The sequence below is a fragment of the Mustela nivalis genome, assembly GCF_964662115.1.
Source record: "Mustela nivalis genome assembly, chromosome: 1".
NCBI lineage: Eukaryota > Metazoa > Chordata > Mammalia > Carnivora > Mustelidae > Mustela > Mustela nivalis.
In genome coordinates, this window is record NC_139020.1 from 420,107 (window position 1) to 440,116 (window position 20,010).

The window sequence follows — 20,010 nt, forward strand, 5'->3', positions numbered from 1 at the left end:
TTGGGTGCTGTCTCAGAGCACCCCCCCCACCTTTCCTCACTCAGGAGGATGAGGGTGATCAAGACAACTTCAGGTTTTCTTCAGTGAAAAGAATTGAACCGTTAGTTTCTACGTGATGACTGCTGAGAGGTGGTTTCCAGCCTTCCTCCAGGGACAGGGGTGGCCCCAGGGTCATCGAAGCCCTTGCTTGAGACAAGTGGAACACACAGCTGGTTTCATGGCGTCAGGCCGCCTCGGACACCTGCCCCACAGCCAGGCCTTTCGTGGGTGTGAGGTGCAGTGGGCTTGACACCCTGTGTCTTTGATGCTGGTTCTTGGGAGGGCAGAGGAGTGGGGGCTGCTCTTGGGCCATCCAGGAATAGCTGAGTTGAAACAGCCTGTGGTGGCCGGGATTCTTTAAAGACAAACGCCAGTGACCTATTGGGTGATCTTGAGTGGTCTGACACGTGTAGAATTGGCGTCCCACAAATGGGGATGGCGGGAGGCAGACAAACAGCTGGATAATGGCTGCGGTTTTTCCTGAGGTGAGGCGCATAAGCACAAGACCTGTGAAGCTCAGCAGAGAACGGCGGATGAGCCTTCGGAGCCGTAGGAGGGCGGCCGCTGCTGGTGAGCCCCCGTGCACGCTGCCTTGTGGCCCTAGAAGGACGCGCCAACCACGGGAGCAGCTTCACTCACTGTAAAGGGCTACGCACTCCAGCTAAAGGCACAGACTGTCACAGTGCATGAAAAATCACGACCCAGCTATGTTGTCTTTGAGAAATTTTAGTTGTAAAAATACAAGATAAAAGTACAAGTTTAGAAAAATATGTAACAAAAGCCATCATGACAAATATCATATTAGTACCAAAGTACGTTTCAGGAGAAGGAACGGAACTAGACATGGAGAGGTATTTAATAACCATAATGTATATGTACCTTTCAGAATATGAAAAGCAAAAACGTGCAGCCGGAGAGGGAATTCAGTAAAACACAGAGTGGGAGATTTCAACATTGTCTCAGCAACGCGGCCGGGGGGTTGAACCAACCTGAAGTAATGGGCATTTATGGGACACTCCGTGTCATTCTTGTCAAGAGCTTACGGACCACTCACGAAGACCACACAGTGGTTAGGAAATGAGTCAGGAAATGGTCAGGAATTCGAGAAATACGAAAGGATTGAAGTGAGCAGTGCATTCTCTAACCACAATGGAATTAAATTAGAAATTGGTAACTAGGATAAAAATCCCAAATATTTGGAAATTAAATAATATACTTCTAAATAACCAATGGTCAAAAATGAAAGTATGAGGGAAACAAAGTATTTCACGCTAAAGAAAAAATGAGTTAGGAGTTTGTGGGATATGGTCAAGCCGTGCTTACAGAAATGGTCGCAGGCTTACGTGTTCGTGCTGTGAAGAAGGTTTCAAATCAGCGATGTAAGCGTCCAGCTTAGGAGGGAGGAAATGCAGGTGAGAGGACGAGTCAAATGCTGTATGAAGCGCAACGGAGGTCAGTGAAACCACGAGTTGACGCTTGGAGAACGCTAACAAGCCTCTGCTCTGACCAGAAAGGAAGGAAAGCTGCTGTGGGTGCCCACGGGGCGCATGGCCGTGGGTCCCACAGGCGCGAGCCGACTGTCCGACCCGCCGACCCGTTGTGGTCAGCCCGAGTGCGCCATCCTGCCCCTCTCTGCGTCCGCACTCCCACCGCCCTGCTCGCGGAGTCTCACGTCCTGCTCGCACACCTGCCGACGCCGCTGCTCTGTGTTCTCACACACACACAGAGTGTGCGTCCTCAGAGGCGTGAGACCGCAGAGTGAGTGCGAGGGGCTGTCGTGGGCGGCTCGCCGGTGCGCCCCGGCACAGACACGGACCGGCTCCCCGAAGGACGAGTCGTCATCTAGGTGGTTGGGAAAAGAAAGGGGATATTTAAGTAGCCCTATATCTATTTTAAAGAAATTGAATTTGAAATTTACAACTTTTCCAGAAGAAAGCTCTAGGCTGAGATGGCTTCCTGGTGAATTTTCTCAAAAATAGAAGAGAGAAAAAACCCAACACAAGTACCCAGACCTTAGAGGACGAAGGAGCACTTTGCAACTCCTTTCATAAGGCCAGCATGGCCTTGGGAGCAAAAGCAGACCAGGACCCTCCCGGAAAATGGTGAACAGATCAGTGTCCCTCACAGACTAGCAGTAAGTTGAACCTAGCGATGAGAGCATGGCGCGTCCTGATCGCAGAGGGTGATGGGCCTGTGACTGGAGGGGGTAGGATGTCCTGAGGGTTTTCTAGGGTCATGGGAAGGGGCCAGTGGAGGGGAGGCCTTCTCTCGGCTGGGGACAGAGGCCTCCACCCTGGGAGTGCTGGCATCTCCCGTGCACCCGTGCGCCGTGGGCCCTGTCTGCGCCTCCGTGGTCCTTGTCTAACGTGAGAGGCTGTGAGTCCAGACCCTGGGTTTTTCTCAGGTTGTGTAAGGTACAGTCCTGTCTTCCACAAACCCGACTCCAGGATTCTCTGCTTGCTCCCTCCTGCTAACTTGGCAGTCTGGGGAGACGATGCTTTGTTCAGCCTGGAGGCCCGGCACCCGCACCCCAGGGCCCTTGATGCTGCGTGCTGTCAGGGCCGGAGGGCTGTGGGGGCTGTCGGGGCTGTGGGGGCTGTCGGGGCTGGAGGGCGTGCTGCCTCCTTGGTCAGACTGTGTCCAGTCCGGAGGAGCAGGAGACAACGTGTCTGCGGCCTCACAGCTGCCAAGAAGCACGAGCGGGAGCTCTAGAGCTGGGAGCAGAGCTCACGTACCCTCCTGGGCACTTCCCGGGCGGACCGGGCATTGGGGCGGGCTCAGCCGTGCTCCCACCAGCCGGGGTCTGAAATCTGCCCCCCGGCGGGGCTCTGGGAGCTCGGGTCTGCGTGGGGTCTGCATGGCGCTTGTGCCTGGTCCGGGGAGCCTTCCGTTAGGTCCAGTAACGGCCCGTGTTCCACTCGGCCCCAGTCCGGAGCCTTCCTCACAAGTGGGCAGTGTGGGTGGCGGGCGGCCTCCAACTGGTAGCCCTGCAGAGCCGGCCTGGAGTCCCGGGGCCTGTTGGGGGCTCCGAGCTTGTCTCCCGCTGCCCCTCCTTCCTTAAGTGTGCGTCCCGGGGTGCACCCCAATACGCGTGCCCGTGCACCAGGCACCGGCCCAGGTTCTGGGGCGCAGAGCAGGGAGCCGCCCGAGACCTGTGCTGGGGGCTGAGGGCTCATGGGGAGGGACGCCACCAGTCACGCGGGGTGAAGGCAGAGGCCCCCTGAGGCCCGTGCCCCGGGGTGTGGATGGCCCGACAGGCCCCTCCGCCCGGGCCTCAGGCTGCTCCTAGGAGGTGCCGGCACAGTCCCGTAGCGAGCTGAGCGTCCTGGTGTGTCCGCGCTGGCCCCAGGGGCAGGGTCTGCGGAGAAGTGGGTGGCCTGGCGGGGGCGGGGACCGGCTCTTTAAGGGCGGGCGACATCACAAGGCTGCGGAAGGCCGGGCCGCCCTGGAGCTCCGGGGCCGGGCCGCATCTGGAGCGCCTGCGGGCTCTGGCTTTCCACCTCCATGGGGCCGCGGGCCCACACGTGAGCACACGAGGACGTGGCCATGGCCGAGGGCAGTGAGCTGATGCACAGGCTCCTGAGCGAGAATGCGGACCTGAAGAAGCAGGTGCGCCTCCTGAAGGAGAACCAGATGCTCAAGCGCCTGCTCAGCGAGAGCTGCCCCGACCGCTGCGGCCTCGGGGGCCGCGACCTCCTCTTCACCAAAGGGCCCGCCTACCCCGAGGACAGCTCCCCCGGGAGCGCAGGTGAGGCCGCGGGCCGGCGTGGCGGGGGTCGGCCGGCTGCTGGGCTCCGGGCGCCGAGGGGAGGCCGCAGCTCAGGGCCAGGGCCTGGCTGGCTGACGCCCGGGGTCTCGGGCCCACTTCCTTCCCTCAGGTCTGAGCAAGCCGAGACCCAGTTCCCCATTCTGCTGCACGTCCTCGGGTAAGGCCCTTCTGGCCATGAAGTCCGCATCCAGGAAACAGGGTGGGGGGTTAGCCCTCATATCGGGCTGCCACGCACCGGTCCCCTGCACGGAGCGCGTGGGTGCGAAGCCCCATGAGCCAGCGCGTCCCCGGGGTCCTTCATGGCACCCGGACTCCTTCGGCCTCGAGGGGGACCTGGGGATGGAGCTCGGGGCAAGCAGAGGGTGGCGGTGGGGGACGGAGGTGGTGGGGGTGGCGGGAAGGGGACAGTGACGCCCCGAGGGGCAGCTGGAGAAACCCCTGGTCCCCACCAGTCCTGGCTCCCACCAGCAGCCCAGGCGCACGCTTGTCACCAGAAGCTGAAGCCGACTGGCCTCCCAGGGCCTTGACATCCCCCCATGGAGGTCCGTGCTGCCTTCTGGGGCCACCAGAGATGCCCTTGGGTGGCGTTGTCCTGAGAATGAGGTCAGGCTGTGGCCTCCTCTGACGACTCAGACCCTGCGTCCGCAGCCCCAGGAGCCCCAGGGCCTCCTTCCTTACCCCCCGGGCGCTTGGTCGGCAGAGGTGTGGACTCTGACTCTGGCCGGGTCCCTTGGGGGGACCCTGGTCGGGGCCTTACCGGGGCGGACTCTCTGGGGTGGCAGCCAGCACCCCTGCCCATGGGTCACCCCGAACAAGCCCAGACCTTGCAGGACACCAGTCTTAGCAGGAGCTCCTCAGGCCACTAGGCCTTCCCAGGTTGGGAGGCCCTGACCGGCCTCAGGGAGGGGTCACCCCAAGCCCTGGGCTCTGGGACGTGGCCTCCAGGCCTGGCCTTGGCCCTCAGCCTGCTGGAGGACTGGAGTTTGGAGGTACGCGTGCACGACAGGGTGTTCAAGGCCCCAGCAACAGCTGTCGTCTCTCACGGTCCCTTAGCGTCTGCCTTCAAAGCAGGGCACGTTCTGAGAGCCTGTTCTCTGTGCTCAGCCACATGTACCCGTGGCAAAGGTACCAACGTCCCGGGAGGCTGTAGCATCCAGGCCGGCCCGGGTCCTGCCCCATTCCCACCGGCAGCCACGGCCCGCCTTTTCCTGGGTTTCTCTCTGACACGCATGGTGGGTACGTGCGCGTGCCTGTCGGGCATTGTTGGGGTTTCCCTGAGCCCGGTGGAGCTGTGCGCACGTCGATGCCCCCACGGTCCCCGACAGGACAGCCAGGGCACGGCGGACCTGCCGCTGGGGTCACGGCGGGAAACCCTGGAGTCAGGGCCGGGGACTACTGAACTGTTGAAGTGGCCGCTGCTGGACACGCTCCGCCAGCCTGCAGCCCCGCACCCTGGACACCGCCGGGCCCCTCGCGACCCCCAGCCACACACCCCGTGCTCCCGGGAAGGTGCCCGCTCCCGCACCAGCTGCTGCCTGTGTGCCGCTCGGTTTTTCGGTCTCTTCTGCTCTGAGTCTACACCCACACCGGGGGCCCAGGACCACGGTAGAGGAGGTCATGGTGTGTGCTGGTTAATTAGGCCTTTGTCTTTGCTCTTGGGACTCAGAACCCTGGCATCAGCGGCCGGCAGGGGAGCCTGGGGGTGGGGGGCTCCCAGGCTGGGCACTGGGAGGACGCTTCTAGACCCTTCTGAAGAGCAAGAAAAATTGAGACCTATCGCCCTCGGCCCGCAAGGACGACAAGAACCCTGGTTCGGATGCATCTTCTCTCTCTTCCCTCCGCAAGTCTACACACTTATATACGCTTACATGACCAATCAGCGAGCAGGGTACAAGAGGGAGCGAATCAGGCTGTGTACCTAAACGAACAACTTCGCTAGCAACCAATGCTGTTTACTTCCTCTTTGGGCGTTCCGCTTAGTCTCACGAGGCAATCTTAACCTGGCAACTAGCCAGGCGCCATCTTTTAATGGCGGAGGCCGCCCTGGCCAGGGGCCTGCTTCCAACATCTCCCCCTTTTTTCTTTTATGGCAGGGATCGTGCCTGTCTTAGGTTGTCAGTGGCGGGGAATATCCTTACCCGTCATCAGACGGCAGATATCAATGATCTGCGTCCTGTCTTAGGTTGGTATATTTCCCCCACCAATCTTACCCGTCGTTGACTACCGATCCAGCATACTTAGCCACACCTGGGGGGATGTTCCAGCCTCGATGGCTAACAAGGCCTGCACCATGGCTTGCTGTTGCCTATGTTGCTGTCGCCTCCAAATACTAGCAGAATCAGGCCCACTACGAGGATTATCATCAGACCAATTATGCTAGCCCATTGTTTCGTAAAGGTTAACACATCTTGCAATGTTTTGATTATCTCTGGGAGGGTTGCAAGCTCAACTCTGGTGTTATTTATCCTTGTTATTCCTAGTACCAGGTGCTAGTTATTTATCCTTGTTATTCCTAGTACCAGGTGCTAGTTATTTATCCTTGTTATTCCTAGTACCAGGTGCTAAGTATAGTTTTGGAATTCTGCGGACTAATTCCCCCGCAAGTATTGGGAGAGCTGTTGGGAGACATTCTGTAAGTCACTCATATTAGTATAGGCTATGGGAGTTACACAAATTGCCAGGAAGGGTACTATACATCCCAGTCCCAATAGGGCCCCCCATATGTCCACTTTTTCTTGAACCAAATCCGCTCTCTGGTTGACTATCAGGATTCCTGCTTGCAGATGTGCATTGATCTGAGTCTGTGTTTGAAGGGCAGCCACCGTTCCTTCTGTAAGGATGTTCACAGCTTCCGCAGTGGGTATAGTTGCAGCAAGCGAGACTGCTGCTGCCGTGGCAGCTGTTGTAGATATAGCCCATGCTGTCACAACGGCGGCTGTGATACCAAAATCTCTCTTCTTTCTGGATAGCACCACCGGTAACTTGTCCTCTGGAATGGAAACTGGGATAGGAACATGGGTAGGGATACGCATAATCACAGCCAGCTTGAAGGCCCAAACATTCCAGCACTGGGAAAGACAGCAATTCTTAGTGCAATTCAACGTATCATTCAGCTCGCTAGCATTTGTTAGGAGAAGTTAATCCCGGCTCAAGGCCGCCCCGCTTCTTATTGCGGACTCGTTAAATCCCGGCTCTAAGGCCGCCCCGCTTCTTATTGCGGACTTGTACAAGTTTAATCCCGGCTCAAGGCCGCCCCGCTTCTTATTGCGGACTCGTTAAATCCCGGCTCTAAGGCCGCCCCGCTTCTTATTGCGGACTTGTACAAGTTTAATCCCGGCTCAAGGCCGCCCCGCTTCTTATTGCGGACTCGTTAAATCCCGGCTCTAAGGCCGCCCCGCTTCTTATTGCGGACTTGTACAAGTTTAATCCCGGCTCAAGGCCGCCCCGCTTCTTATTGCGGACTTGTACAAGTTTAATCCCACCACCTTTGTCATGGTTTTACCCCGCTTACCTGCGGAATTCTCCCTTGCAAGGTTTTTCTATTTTTACTCCCCGCTTTACCGCGGAATTCCCACTTTTGAACGTGGCCTTTACTCCCCGCTTTACTGCGGAATTCCCACTTTTGAAGGTGGCTAATGTCCCTGCTTACCTGCGGACCTTTACTCCCCACTTTCCTGCGGATTACCTTACAAGATTCCTTTATTTATTTCCCGGGTGCCGGCGCCATTTATCGCCCTCGGCCCGCAAGGACGACAAGAACCCTGGTTCGGATGCATCTTCTCTCTCTTCCCTCCGCAAGTCTACACACTTATATACGCTTACATGACCAATCAGCGAGCAGGGTACAAGAGGGAGCGAATCAGGCTGTGTACCTAAACGAACAACTTCGCTAGCAACCAATGCTGTTTACTTCCTCTTTGGGCGTTCCGCTTAGTCTCACGAGGCAATCTTAACCTGGCAACTAGCCAGGCGCCATCTTTTAATGGCGGAGGCCGCCCTGGCCAGGGGCCTGCTTCCAACAGAGACCGACCCTAGTGTGGCCGTGGTGGGGTGCCCTCGGCTGTGGCCCTTGGCCTGCTCCAGCCCGAAGCCTGGGGCTGGGAGCTCAGGCGGTGCCCTGGAGTCCGCCGGGACGGGGTTCACTCAGGATCTCCGACTCCACTCCTACGGGAGTCTGCGCTTGGGTTTTCCGTCTGTGGTTTTCTGGGTGGGAATTCGGCACCCGAGCTGCGACCCGTTTACACCCTCCATCAGTCACGCTCTCATGTTCCAGTGTTCCGACCTTGCTCCTGCGGCGCGGGGAGTAGGAGTCACTTGGAACCCGAAAGATCTTATTGTCAGGCCCGTGCCCTTGGAGCACAATGGTTTTGTAACTTCCAGATTTTTCTTCTTCGCCTATTGGTCCATTGAGATTTTCTGCTTCTTACTGAGTCTTTGAGAAGCACCGTCCCACTGGAGCTCTCCCGTTCCTGGGGTCCCAGGGGTGGGGGGGCGACTCTCGCCCTCCTGAAGCCGATTTCTCCTCCCCAGTTTCACCGCCGTGTGTTCCGTTTCCGCAGTCACTGTCCGCAGCTGTGCGGCCTTGTGGACACTCCGTGGAGCTCCCTCCGGGGTATTCTGCTTCTAGATTATCTGTTTTAGGAGCTCCTCTTCATGTCTTGGTCTGAATGTTAAATTTTTTGATGATTTTTAAAAGTAATTAAAGCATTTACATTCCTAATTTCAATGCAAACACAGTTTTAAGTGCACTGACGCCGTCATCACGGTGTTCTATTTCCCTCGTTACTCAGCGACGTCTCTTCGTTTCTTCCTCGATGTGATCATTACGGGGGGAGTGCTTTCGCTGCTGAGGAAACGGAATTTTGTGCCGACGCTTCTTAGTCATTTATAGCTTCATTAAAACGTAGCCTGCAAATGTGCCTGCTTTTTGGACTTGACTGAAGTTTAAAACTGTTTTTTTAATATTGACCCAACTTTACTGGAGGCTTGTGACAGAGAGAATGGCCGCTCACTAAACAGGAGCGAAACGAAGCCCAGACCCGGCTGAGCACAGCGGAAGTCCCTTTAGAACAGGCCCTTTGGAAGGTCGGGCAGCCCCTTCCCCTGTGTGGGGAGGCCGCCTGCCCTCAGGGCTCTGAGTCCCGGGCTCTGGGGCCGCCCGGGGTGCTCTCCTGTCTCACGCTCGGGGAGCTCTTGAAGGCTGCTCGGTGGGCGCTTCTGCGCTGGCCAGGACACCCTGAGGCCCTTCAGCGGCCTGCAGGAATGAACACTTTGGCCAGGCGGGCAGACGGAAGGCAAGACATCCTGACGGCGGTTCTTTTTCTCAAAGGTTTGTTCCTGGGAGGACATTGCCGGAGGTGGGTTAGTTGTTCCCAAGGAGGTAGCTTTTAAGATACAATTTTTTTTTGAAGTTCTGTTCATGTAAGTAACCTCCGTCCCAACAACCCCGAGACCAAGGGCTGCACGCTCCTCCATGAGCCAGCCGGCGCCTTGATAATTTTTCATCACAGCTCCTAAAACGCTGTTTTTCAAGTAAATATTCGCTTTGTTGCTAGGAGAGCACGTTTGTCATATGGGAATAGAGAAGGATTTTATAATCACAAAAAGAATCAATAAGTTAAAGTTGATTACATCGTAATTTAAAAAAAATTCTGCACGACAGGTCCGTATAAAACATGAAAATACAAGCAGGCGCTGACAGCACTTCCGTCAACTAGGAGCCACATGAGCTGCTACAAATAACTAGAGTACTCCGGGCCCTACCTGCCCCCCCAAAGCTAAGAGGAGCAGAGAAAAGGCAGAGAGGATTCCCCTCAAGAAAACGCGAGGGGGGCGCTGGGTGGCTCAGTGGGTTGAGCCGCTGCCTCCGGCTCAGGTCATGATCTCAGGGTCCTGGGATCGAGTCCCGCATCGGGCTCTCTGCTCAGCGGGGAGCCTGCTTCCTCCTCTCTCTCTCTGCCTCTCTGCCTGCTTGTGATCTCTGTCTGTCAAATAAATAAATAAAATCTTTAAAAAAAAAAAAGAAAGAAAACGCAAGGAGCTAATAAGCATTCGACAAGGTGCTCAGTCCCCTGGGGATTAGGGAAAGGCCATGTGATGCCGTCAGCCTGGTCTTTGCTAACCTAGGACCCGTGAAGCTGCGGGAGTGTTCTACTTTCCACTCATGCGGAACCCAGAGAAAGTGTCGGGCACGCCTGAGCCAAGTGTAGACCAGGCAGGGTGCTCTGGAGCAGAGAGGCCATCAGGGGATGCTGATCACAGCTTTGCTTTTCGAGAAAACCAGGAATTGTTCTCATGTCTATCCCCAGAGCAACAGATATGAGAATGGCTGTGTGTGTGTGTGTGTGTGTGTGTGTGTGTGAGAGACACATTGGCAGGAACCGGTTACCCGTATCAGGTAAGCTGCCTGGCGACTCAACACGGATACACTCCCACAAAGCTGAGGCAGAGGGTACGTGGCAGAAGAAACCACGCGTAGGACGGCACCACTTACATGAGCTTCTGAAAGCAGATCCGAGTCCCTCGGGGCTGTGTGTGGACGGACGGGTGGGCAGGAAGCGCACGCAGGCCCGCACACGCGGGCCGTCTTCTCCAGGGGGAAGAGGAGGGCCTTGAGGCACGGGGTGGCTGTCGTGGCCAGAGGCTGGGCGTGCGGGAGGTCTTCCGTATTCTCGCCCCCTCAGGGATGCTTCAGGACCACAGCCTGACCGCCCCTCCCCCCCACCCCAGTTGCAGACTTTGGAAGGTTCGCCAGTGCCCCCGACGCACGCTCCCAGCTGCAGACGTCCTCCCTGGAGGACCTGCTGTGCTCACACGCCCCCATCTCCAGTGAGGACGACGCTTCCCCCGGCTGTGCGACCTCCGGCCAGGTGCCCTTCAAGGCGTTCCTCAGTTCCCCCGAGCTGCGTGCGCCCCGAGGCGCTGACAGGAAGCTGTCCCCACTCCTGAGCCCCTTGCAGGACCCGCTGGCGGACAAGACCCTGCTGGAGCCCAGGGAGATGGTCCGGCCCAAGAAAGTGTGCTTCTCGGAGAGCAGCCTGCCCTCTGGGGACAGGACCAGGAGGAGCTACTACCTTAACGGTACGGCGCCGCGAGGGGTGGGCACCGGGGCGGGCACCGGGGTGTGGTGGCAGGCAGCTGGCGGGGGCTGGGGGAGGGGCTGGTGGCCCGCCGGCCGGAGCGTCTCCATTTTGCAGCAGAGGGAGAGGAGTGTGGCTGGGAGGTCAGGGTCTGGCGCTGCTTCCGTTAGAATGTTTTGTCTCTAAAAAAATGGAGTTGCTGTCTTCGTGCTCTTGATAGAGTCTGCACACTGGTCCTTTTCCGGGCACATGCGCTGCAACCGCGGCCCCCTCGTCCGTGGCTTTTCCGTTTGCACACGTGTTCTTGGAAGAGCAAAACTGTTTAATTTGATGAAGTCTGGTTTATTGGTTTTTTTCTTTTATAGAGTTCATGCTTTTTCTGTCCTATTTAAGAAATCTTTGTCACGCGGAAGGTCACAAAGGTTCTCTCCTGTGTGTTCTTCTAGAAGTTTTATGGGTTCAGGTTTGACATTTAGGTTTCTGATCAATTTCAAGTCCGTTTTGTACGTGGCACGGGATTCCCCTTAGACGGCGGCTGCTTCCGGCACCGGGGTTCAGAAGGATTATCTTTTTCTCCACTGAATCGCCTCCCATTTCTGTCCATGTCTGTGCATGTGTATCTCTGGGTCCTCCGTGCCGTCCTGTCTGTCCGTCCGTGTTGATTCCAGCGCGCGGTCTCCGTTACTGTAGCTGGAGCACGAGACTGTTCACCAGGTAGTCCATGTCCCGCAACTTTGCTTTCCATTTTCGAAGTTGTTCTGGCTATTTTAGGTCCTTTGCACTTCCACGTAAATTTTAGAATCAACTCTTTTTCTTTAAGATTTCTTTCCTTCTTTTAGAAGTGGGGAGGGGCAGAGTGAGAGGGAGAGTGAAACTCATTGCCACTGCATGCAGAAGCCGCTGTGGGACACGATCCACCACCCTGAGGTCAGACCCGTGCCGAAATTAAGAGTCAGATGCCCAACTGACTGAGCCACCCTCAAGCTGTGCCCCTCCGCTTGTCCGTTTTTACAAAAAATTTGCTGAGAGTTTGGGGTTGCCTTGCATCTGCAGATTGATTAGGTCAGTTTTCAGGGAAATGACACCTTTACAATATTGAACTTTTGGAACCATGAATACTGTATATCTCTCTGTTTCTGTTGTCTAAAAATTTCAACAATGTTTATATTTTTCTAAGTTTAGTCCTGCACGTTTTTGTTAAATTGGCCCCTTAGTATTTTCCCATTTTTGATGCTATAGGAAATAGTATTGCCCTTATCATTATCAATTTCTGATTGTTCATTTCAGTATATAATAGCACAATTGATTTTTTCATATCTGTTCCTGTGGTGGTTAGTTTTATTTGTCAACTTGACTGGGCCATGAAGTACCCAGATATTTAGTCAGACATTCTGGGTGTTTCTGTGACAGCATTTTCGGTGAGTTTAACACTTATTTGAATAGGCTGAATGAGCACATTGTCCTCCCAGTGTGGGTGGGCCTCTTCTAATCAGTTGAAGGTCGGCTAGGACAAAAAGGCTGATTCTACCCCGAGGAAGAGAGAATCCCTCCTGTCTGACTAACTTTGGACTTGAACTATAACATCACTTTTTCTTGATGTTGTAAGCCTGCGATACTCTGGACTGAAATCACACCTCTGGTTCTCTTGGTTCTCAGACCTACAAAGTTAGCCTAAAGCAGCACTTTCCGTCTCCCACATCTCTACTTGCTGACTCATCTTGCAGACCTTGAGACTTGTTAGTCTCCATAATCATGTGAGCTGATTCCTTACACACACGCACACCCTGTTGGTTCTGTTTCTATTTCTCTGGAGAACCCTGACAAAATATGACCTTGTATCTTGCAACCTTACTGAAGTCATTTATATGTTCTAGATTTATTGTTCTAGATTTTCGTGGATTCCTTACGATATATGACTGTGTCATTTGGGAATAAAGACAAGTTTCTATTTTCATTTCTAGTTTGTATTCCTTTCATTTTTTCTTGTCTTATTGCTTTGACGAGAACCTCTAGCACATGTTGAATAGAAATGGTGACAGTGGACATTTTGTGTTTTCCTCATTTAGGCGGAAAGCATTCAGTCTGTCATTGCTAAGTGTGACGTTAGCTCAGGTCTCTGTAGACGTCCTTTATCAGGTTGAGTAAGTGCCCTTTAATTCCTAGTTTCCTAAGAGTTATAATGAATGGATATTGGATTTTGTCAAGTGCTTTTTCTGAATCTAATAAGATGAGCATTTGTTTTTATTTATAGTCTATTTCTGTAATATTGTTAATTAAAATTGATTTTTTTAAAAAAAGATTTTTATTTTTACATAATCTCTACACCCAATGTGGGACTTGAACTCACAACCTCAAGATCTAGAGTCACATACTCTACTGACTGAGCCAACCAGGCTACCCATATTGATTGATTTTTGAATCATAAACCAAACTTGCATTCCTGAGATAAACCCCACTTGGTCATCCTGTATTATACTTTTTTGTATTGTTGGATTTAATTTTCCTAAACTTTTTTTGAGAATTTTTGCTATCTATGGGGGATACTGGCCTACAGTTTTCTTTTAATGTCATTTTTTGGATTTGGTACTGGGTTAATGTTGGCTTCAGTGGATGGGGTGGGAAGGACTCCAACCTCGTCAGTCGTCTGGAGAGTTTATATAGACTTGGTATTATTTACTCTTTAGAAGATTTGATTTATTTATCTGACAGGCAGAGATCACAAGTAGGCAGAGAGGCAGGCAGAGAGAGAGGAGGAAGCAGGCTCCCCGCTGAGCAGAGAGCCCGATGTGGGGCTCGATCCCAGGACCCTGAGATCCTGACCTGAGCTGAAGGCAGCGGCTTAACCCACTGAGCCACCCAGGCGCCCATATTATTTACTCTTTAGACATTTGGTGAAACTCACCACAGAAACCACCTGAGCCTTTAATTTTCTCTGTAGGAATGTTTCCCCTGCTGCAAATTCAGTTTCTTTAGTTGATACACAGCTATTCAAATGATCGATTTCTTCTCGAAGGAGCTTCGGCAGTTTACTCACAATAGTGAACTTTTATTTTTAAGGGATTGGTCCATTTCATCCATCTTGTCAAATTTTTTTAGCACAGAATTGTTCCTAATGTTCCATTATTACCCTTTTAGCATCTGTAGGATCGGCGGTGAAGCCATCTCCAGTTTGTGACAGCACCCGTCTTTGTCTTCTTTCTCTTTCCCCTCATGTGCTTGGCTAGAGGTTTGTTAATGTTGCTGACTTTTTCTTTGAAGAATAGATTTTTGGGTGGATATTGGAAGACCCAGGTTGGACTAGAAATGATTTCTAGAACATCTCAGGTGTAGAGCACTTCTTCCGTCTAATTTATACTTTCAAGACAGGGCTGGGAAGAGAGACTGGCTCCTGGTGGGCGACACGTATTAACATGGAAGGGAATTTGCAGCCCGCACCGCCGTGCTCCTCCTGCGCCCTGATGTGCTGCTGTGCCGTCAGCCTGTTCTCAGCTCTAACTCCCGGGAAGCTTCTGCAGCCTTGCAAAGTGACTACGGAGGGAGCACACCACAGCTGCAACGTACCTGCTGAAAGACAGCGAAGAGGACTTGTAGGTGCAAATGCGTGTCGTGTTCACGGACCAGAAGTCTTCATGTTGTTAAGACAGCAGCACTCTCCGAACTGATCTGCAAACTCAGCAGAAATCCCTGTCAAAATCCCGGCCGGCTTCTTTGCAGAAACAGACAAACATCTTGAAATCAGTTGGAGAGGTAAGAGGTAAGGGACCCAGAAGAGGCTAATGAGTCTTGAGAAAGGAGAACGACACTGGAGGAGCCACACTTTCCAGTTCCCGAACTTGCTGCAGAGCTTCGGGAATGCCGGCAGCGGGCGTCCGAAGGCCGGCGTGGAGTAGTGGAGTAGAACCGAGTCCAGAAACCAGCCCAGCACCCGCAGGCTTCCTGTGCAGGAAGGACAGTGCCACGGGGAGAGGACGGTCTTTGCAACAAACGGTGCTGGGACGAGTGAGCAAACACGCACGAGAGCGCCGCCGGCCCTCGCTCCACAAACGAAAAGTAACTCAAAATGTGTCGAAGACTTGAAAGATCTGGAAGAGCCAAAGCCGTACGACTCTTAGAGGAAAACACAGAGACAAAACCTGCGACCTTGGATCTGGCGAGAGACTTTCAGATGTGACACCAAAAGCATGAGCCAAAAAAGGATAAGTATATACTCTGGGCTTTACCAGAAGCAAACACGTACAAATTTCGAAGGAACACATTTCGTGAAAGCGAATTCAACCCGCAGAGCGGGAGAAGATACTTGCCAGTCGGAGGTGGAGGCGCTGGTATCCCAGACACGTGAGAATTCTCCGCAGTCCGGCGGTAGGAAGACAATGCAGTTAAAGATGGGCCAAGACTGCGACGGAACATGTCCCCAAAGAGGACACGCGAGCGGAGGACAAGCGCATGAAGAGACGCCAGGTATCGCGGGACCGCAGCGCCGTGAGAGGCCGCCGCACGACCCGAGGGGCTGCCACAAAAGCGAGGGACAGACGCAGGCGTCGGTGACGAGGTGGCGACGTTGGAACGCACCTACGTTGTTGCTGTAGACGCGGTTTGCCGTTTCACCAAAAGTTAAACGTAGAATCACCACGTGTCCCAGAATCCAGTCCCGGGGGTGTATGCAGAGGCACTGAGAACGTCTGACCACGCAGAGGTTTCCACATGAAGGTCTAGCGGCCTTGTCATCGTCCCCCCGAGCCTGTCGGTGACAGATGCATAACCGGAATGGGGTCCGGCCACACGACGCGACGTTCCTCAGCGTAGACGGGAACGCAGTGCTGTCCTGGCTGTCGTGTGGACGGACTCGGGGACAGTCGTGTGGACGGACTCGGGGGCAGTCGTGTGGACGGAGCTTGGGGACAGCATGGGCGTCAGACTCGGGGCCACACGCTGTGTGACAACACGGGTGGGGTGTCCGGCACAGACGCACCCCCAGGGACCGGAAGCACACCAGTGTTCTCAGGGGCTGGGGGTGTCGTGTGACGGCGGCAGGTGCCGGTTTTGTTTCGGCTCTGGGTCGGGGTGGCCACTGTGTGACGCGGTGGGTGCAGAAGGACGTCTGAATCGCACACTTGAAGAGGGAATTTTGTGCTGTGTGAACTGTTGCTCAGAAACGATATTCGGGGAGGTGCCAGGCTGCGTCGGGAGCCGCGTCCCGTCCTGCGGCTGCAGGCTGTGGCCCTGTCCCCAGCACGTCACACCAGCCTTTTTCCTCGGCCCTCAGGAGCCTCAGCTCCTCGCCGGCTTCCCCCACCCGGGGACCCTTCATCCTCAGCACCCCCCACCCCTGCCGCCGCGCGTGGCTGTGGGCCATTCGGCTCTGGTGGGTCCCTCGCCCACGGCACCCACACCGTTGGAGCCCCTCCCACTCCTCCGCCTGCTCCTCTCTCTCCCTCATCCTCCCTGGCCGTCCAGCGGCCCTGGGTCAGCCGCCTCCCCTGGGTGAGAAGCTGGGGCTGCGGGCTGGTAGCTGCTGGGAGGGGCCCCCTTGCTCCCGGGGTGCGACTGGCCGGGCAGCCTGCTGGCGCCGGTGCTTAGGCGGCCCCCGGCCCTGGATGAGGCCAAGGAGGGCAGCAGCTGCCGTGGCCGCAGGCACAGCCGGTTGGCCCCGCAGCATTCACGGCACAGACGGCTGTGCGGGCGCCTCTCCGGGGCTGCGTGGGGCGTCCTAAGTGTTGGGCTGTAGCCTCTTGGGTCACCCGGTCTGTGCACGCACGGTCTGCCCACTGGCTGGACCCCGCCGGCGGCTCCCGGTCTGCGCCCTGGAGGGTGGGCCTCGTGCTCGGGTTTGGAAAGGCCCAGGGGCTTGAAAGGCTCTGCAAACGGGTGTGTTGCTGTCCCTCGTGGGGTGAGAGAGGACGGTGGAGGCCGCGGGAGGCTGGGGCGCCGTCGATGGAGGGGCTCTGGCGTGCAGGCTGGGCTCACACCGGTGTCTCGCTGTCACACCCCCCGACCAGGTGTTTGCGGGAGCGCACGCTCTGAAGGGTGCTGGCGTGGCCCCCGGCTCGGGGCGCAGAGGCCGCTGGGCGGGGCCAGGCTGGGAAGCAGGTGCGGATGGGAGGCTGGTGATGGGGAGACGGGTTGAAAACGGGCCCCGCCGGCCCGGCACCCTCTCCACACAGGCGGGGAGGACCCGTGTTACTGAGCACACCCGAAGCCCGCGTGGGGCGCCAGGCTCCTTAACCTGCCTGGGCCCGAGAGCTGGGCTCTGCGCGTTCCCAAGCTAACGGGAACCTGTCCTCAGGAAGAGAGGGGGCCCGTCTGGGCCACTGAGTGCATCTGGGCGTGGGGGTGGGACCTCTGTGATAAGCAGGGGTCCCCTTTGACCCAGTGCCTGGGCAGCCTCCGCGGGTGCGGGGGTGGGGGTGGGGGCACAAGACAGTCGTGGGCTGTAGGAACAAGCTTTTAAGGACACGTCCGTCCATCAGAGGGGCGGAGAGAGAGGACGTAGGCTCACAGGTCACTCAGGTTGCTCTAAGAGAAGAAGACAGGTCCCTCTCCCTTCTGGCAACAGGGGAGTCAAAGTTTTCTTCTCCATTTGTAATAGTCCTCGCCGTTGGGGGAGGGTAGGAGCAGAGGAGGGGCACAGTGTTTTCACCCCAAACCTGCGCGGGCTGCGCTTAGGTTGGTCCTTTTGCTAAAATGGACGCCCAGGTGCCAGCGGGAGGAAGAGGGTGGCCCCTGACGGTCCGTGTCTTGGCACCCTCGGCCTGTCTCAGCAGCTCCGCTCCTCACAGAGATCCCGAGCTTCGCCAGCACGGAGAAGGACGGGCGCGTAGTCGGGGAGATCGCCTTCCAGCTGGACCGGCGCATCTTGGCCTACGTCTTCCCAGGGGTGACCCGGCTGTACGGTTTCACCGTGTCCAACATCCCTGAGAAGATCAAGCAGGTGGGCCTCAATGCCCTGGGGCCCCTCCCTGCCCAGAACCCCTGACCTGCCGTGGGGGCCCCTCACTCCCCCAGGGTCCCTCCTGCTCTTGTCCCCTCGCTGCCCTCGGTCCTCCACTGCCAGGTCCCCCCTCCTTGCTGCCCTGGGGGAAGGTCCCCTGGATGCCTCATCACCGTGGTGCCCGCGCGGCTGAGGGCCTGAGGGCGGCTGAGGGCTGTGGAGGTCCCCATGGGACAGGGCGTAAGGAGCCCGCAGCTGCTGGGTGGCCTGGGACAGCTCCAGCAGAGGCCTCCTAGGCGCTAGGGGCGAAGCTCCGCGCTCCTCCCAACTCCGACTCTGTCCTGGGGGTGCTCCACGGGGCTGGGGGCTGGGCTCTGGGTGTGCATCCCGGTGCCCGCAGTGCCCCCCAGGAAGCCCGGTCGCTGCACCCGCAGACGTCCATCAAGTCCCTGGACGGGTCGGTGGACGAGAAGAAGCTGCGCGAGCTGACGCACCGCTACCTGACGCTCACGGCGCGCCTGGAGAGGCTGGGCTACAACCGCGACGTGCACCCGGTGTTCAGTGAGTTCCTCATCAACACCTACGGCATCCTCAAGCAGCGGCCTGACCTGCGCGCCAACCCGCTGCACAGCAGCCCAGCTGCGCTGCGCAAGCTGGTCATCGACGTGGTGCCCCCCAAGTTCCTGGGCGACTCGCTGCTGCTGCTGACCTGCCTGTGCGAGCTCTCCAAGGAGGACCACAAGCCGCTCTTCGCCTGGTGAGCCCGCCCGGCGCCCGCCACGCCTTTCCTGCAATAAACGTGTTTGTTCCAAACCCCGGGGGCCTTGTGCCTCCTGAGTGTCCCCTCCGGCCGGGGGAAGGGCCGCGTCCACCGACAGAGCGCCCAGGGCCGCAGGCACCGTGACAGGCGCCTCTCTCGGCCCGGGGCCGTGCACCCCAGGCGCCCAGCCCGCCCGCCGCCCACACCCGCGCGGCACTGTCGCACTTTATTAAAATAATCTGTTTACCTGTGTACCTTTCCCTTTGGCTCTTTGAGGGCAGGGAGAGCACCATGGGAGGTGACGGTGGGTGTTGGTGGAAGGAAGCCTAGCCAGAGCCTCAAGGGGAGGGGTTGTGGCTCAAGCCCTCGGACCTCCTAGGGGAGGTGTCTATCTCCTGCTGCCCGAAGGGGCCAGCAGCTGGTTTCCCCAAACGCAGAGCCTGAGGCAAGGATCCTGCAGGCAGGACAGCTATAGAAACTGCAGAGCCCGGTGTGCAATGAAGACCCAAGTCCCTTGTTCAAAAGTAGGAATTTCAAGATGGCGAGGGCAGCACCAGGGCATAGAGAGGAGGGCCCGTGCTGCTGTGGATTCCTGGGGAGTCTGTTGATTTGGGAGATGGTCTGATGTCCCCCCACCACCACTGGAGTCATCAGTGGTGACCTCAAGACCTTTCCTGAGGTCTTGAGAACGACTAGTGACCTCCTGGACCCACAGTGAAGCCGAGGGCCTGGCGTTGGCACCCTCCTGGGCCTTGGCTGTGATTGCAGGGTCTTTGGTCGCTTCTCTGCTGTGTGTGTGAGGATGAAAGTATTGGGGTGTCTGGACCGACTCCAGCTGGGGCAACCTGTCCCTCAGTCCTCACCGCCTCGTGTGTCCCAGGGGTCCCAGCACCTTAGGATATGCTCTCGTCAGCTTGGGCAGCCGGAGCGGCTCAGGTGACATGGCGGAGACTGGATGTCGCAGGTCGAGGCGTTCCCATGGCCGGGTCCTCCTGAGACCGTCTCCTGGGCGTGTGGATGCCGCCTTCTCCTTTGTCCTCACATGCTTGTCCCTGAGCCCGGGTCCTGATTTCCTTTCATCATGAGGACACCAGTCGGAGGAGATTAAGGTCACCCTATGACAGACATAATTTTAGCTTTATTACCTTTTTAAAGACCCTGTCTCCAGATATAGCTGCATTCTGAGGTGCTGGGGGTCGGGCCTTCAACATACGATTGTGGGGTTGGGCACCACGCAACCCATGACCGGCACCATTCTCCCTGTCCGGCCGCCGATGCCAGCCCCCAGCTGGGGGACTCTGCCAGGCGGGCGGCCTGCGGGGAGCGCACAACTTTGGCACCAGGGCTGTCTGTCGGAGACAGGCCAGTGGGCGCTTCTGGACGCCGCTGGGAGGCAGGCTCTCTGTGGTGAGCTTCGGTGTTGCAACCCGGGTTT

The 20,010-nt window shown here is 56.6% G+C and overlaps 1 protein-coding gene across 3 annotated transcripts; it reads left to right on the plus strand.

Moving 5' to 3' along the window:
• The first annotated feature begins 65 nt into the window (after window positions 1-65).
• SPATC1L (spermatogenesis and centriole associated 1 like) lies at window positions 66-18,827 on the plus strand. Of its 3 annotated transcripts, none has more exons than XM_082720227.1 (4): window positions 66-3,787; window positions 10,538-10,888; window positions 17,664-17,815; window positions 18,250-18,827. In XM_082720227.1, exons 1-4 carry the CDS (start codon window positions 3,586-3,588, stop codon window positions 18,574-18,576), a joined length of 1,032 nt encoding a protein of 343 aa, XP_082576353.1. In that variant the 5' UTR covers window positions 66-3,585; the 3' UTR covers window positions 18,577-18,827. The 3 variants fall into 3 exon arrangements, with proteins under 3 accessions (XP_082576353.1, XP_082576351.1, XP_082576352.1); XM_082720225.1 differs by lacking the exon at window positions 66-3,787 and adding an exon at window positions 7,956-9,137 and having other exon boundaries at window positions 17,646-17,815; XM_082720226.1 differs by lacking the exon at window positions 66-3,787 and adding an exon at window positions 7,956-9,137.
• Window positions 18,828-20,010: the final 1,183 nt, after the last annotated feature.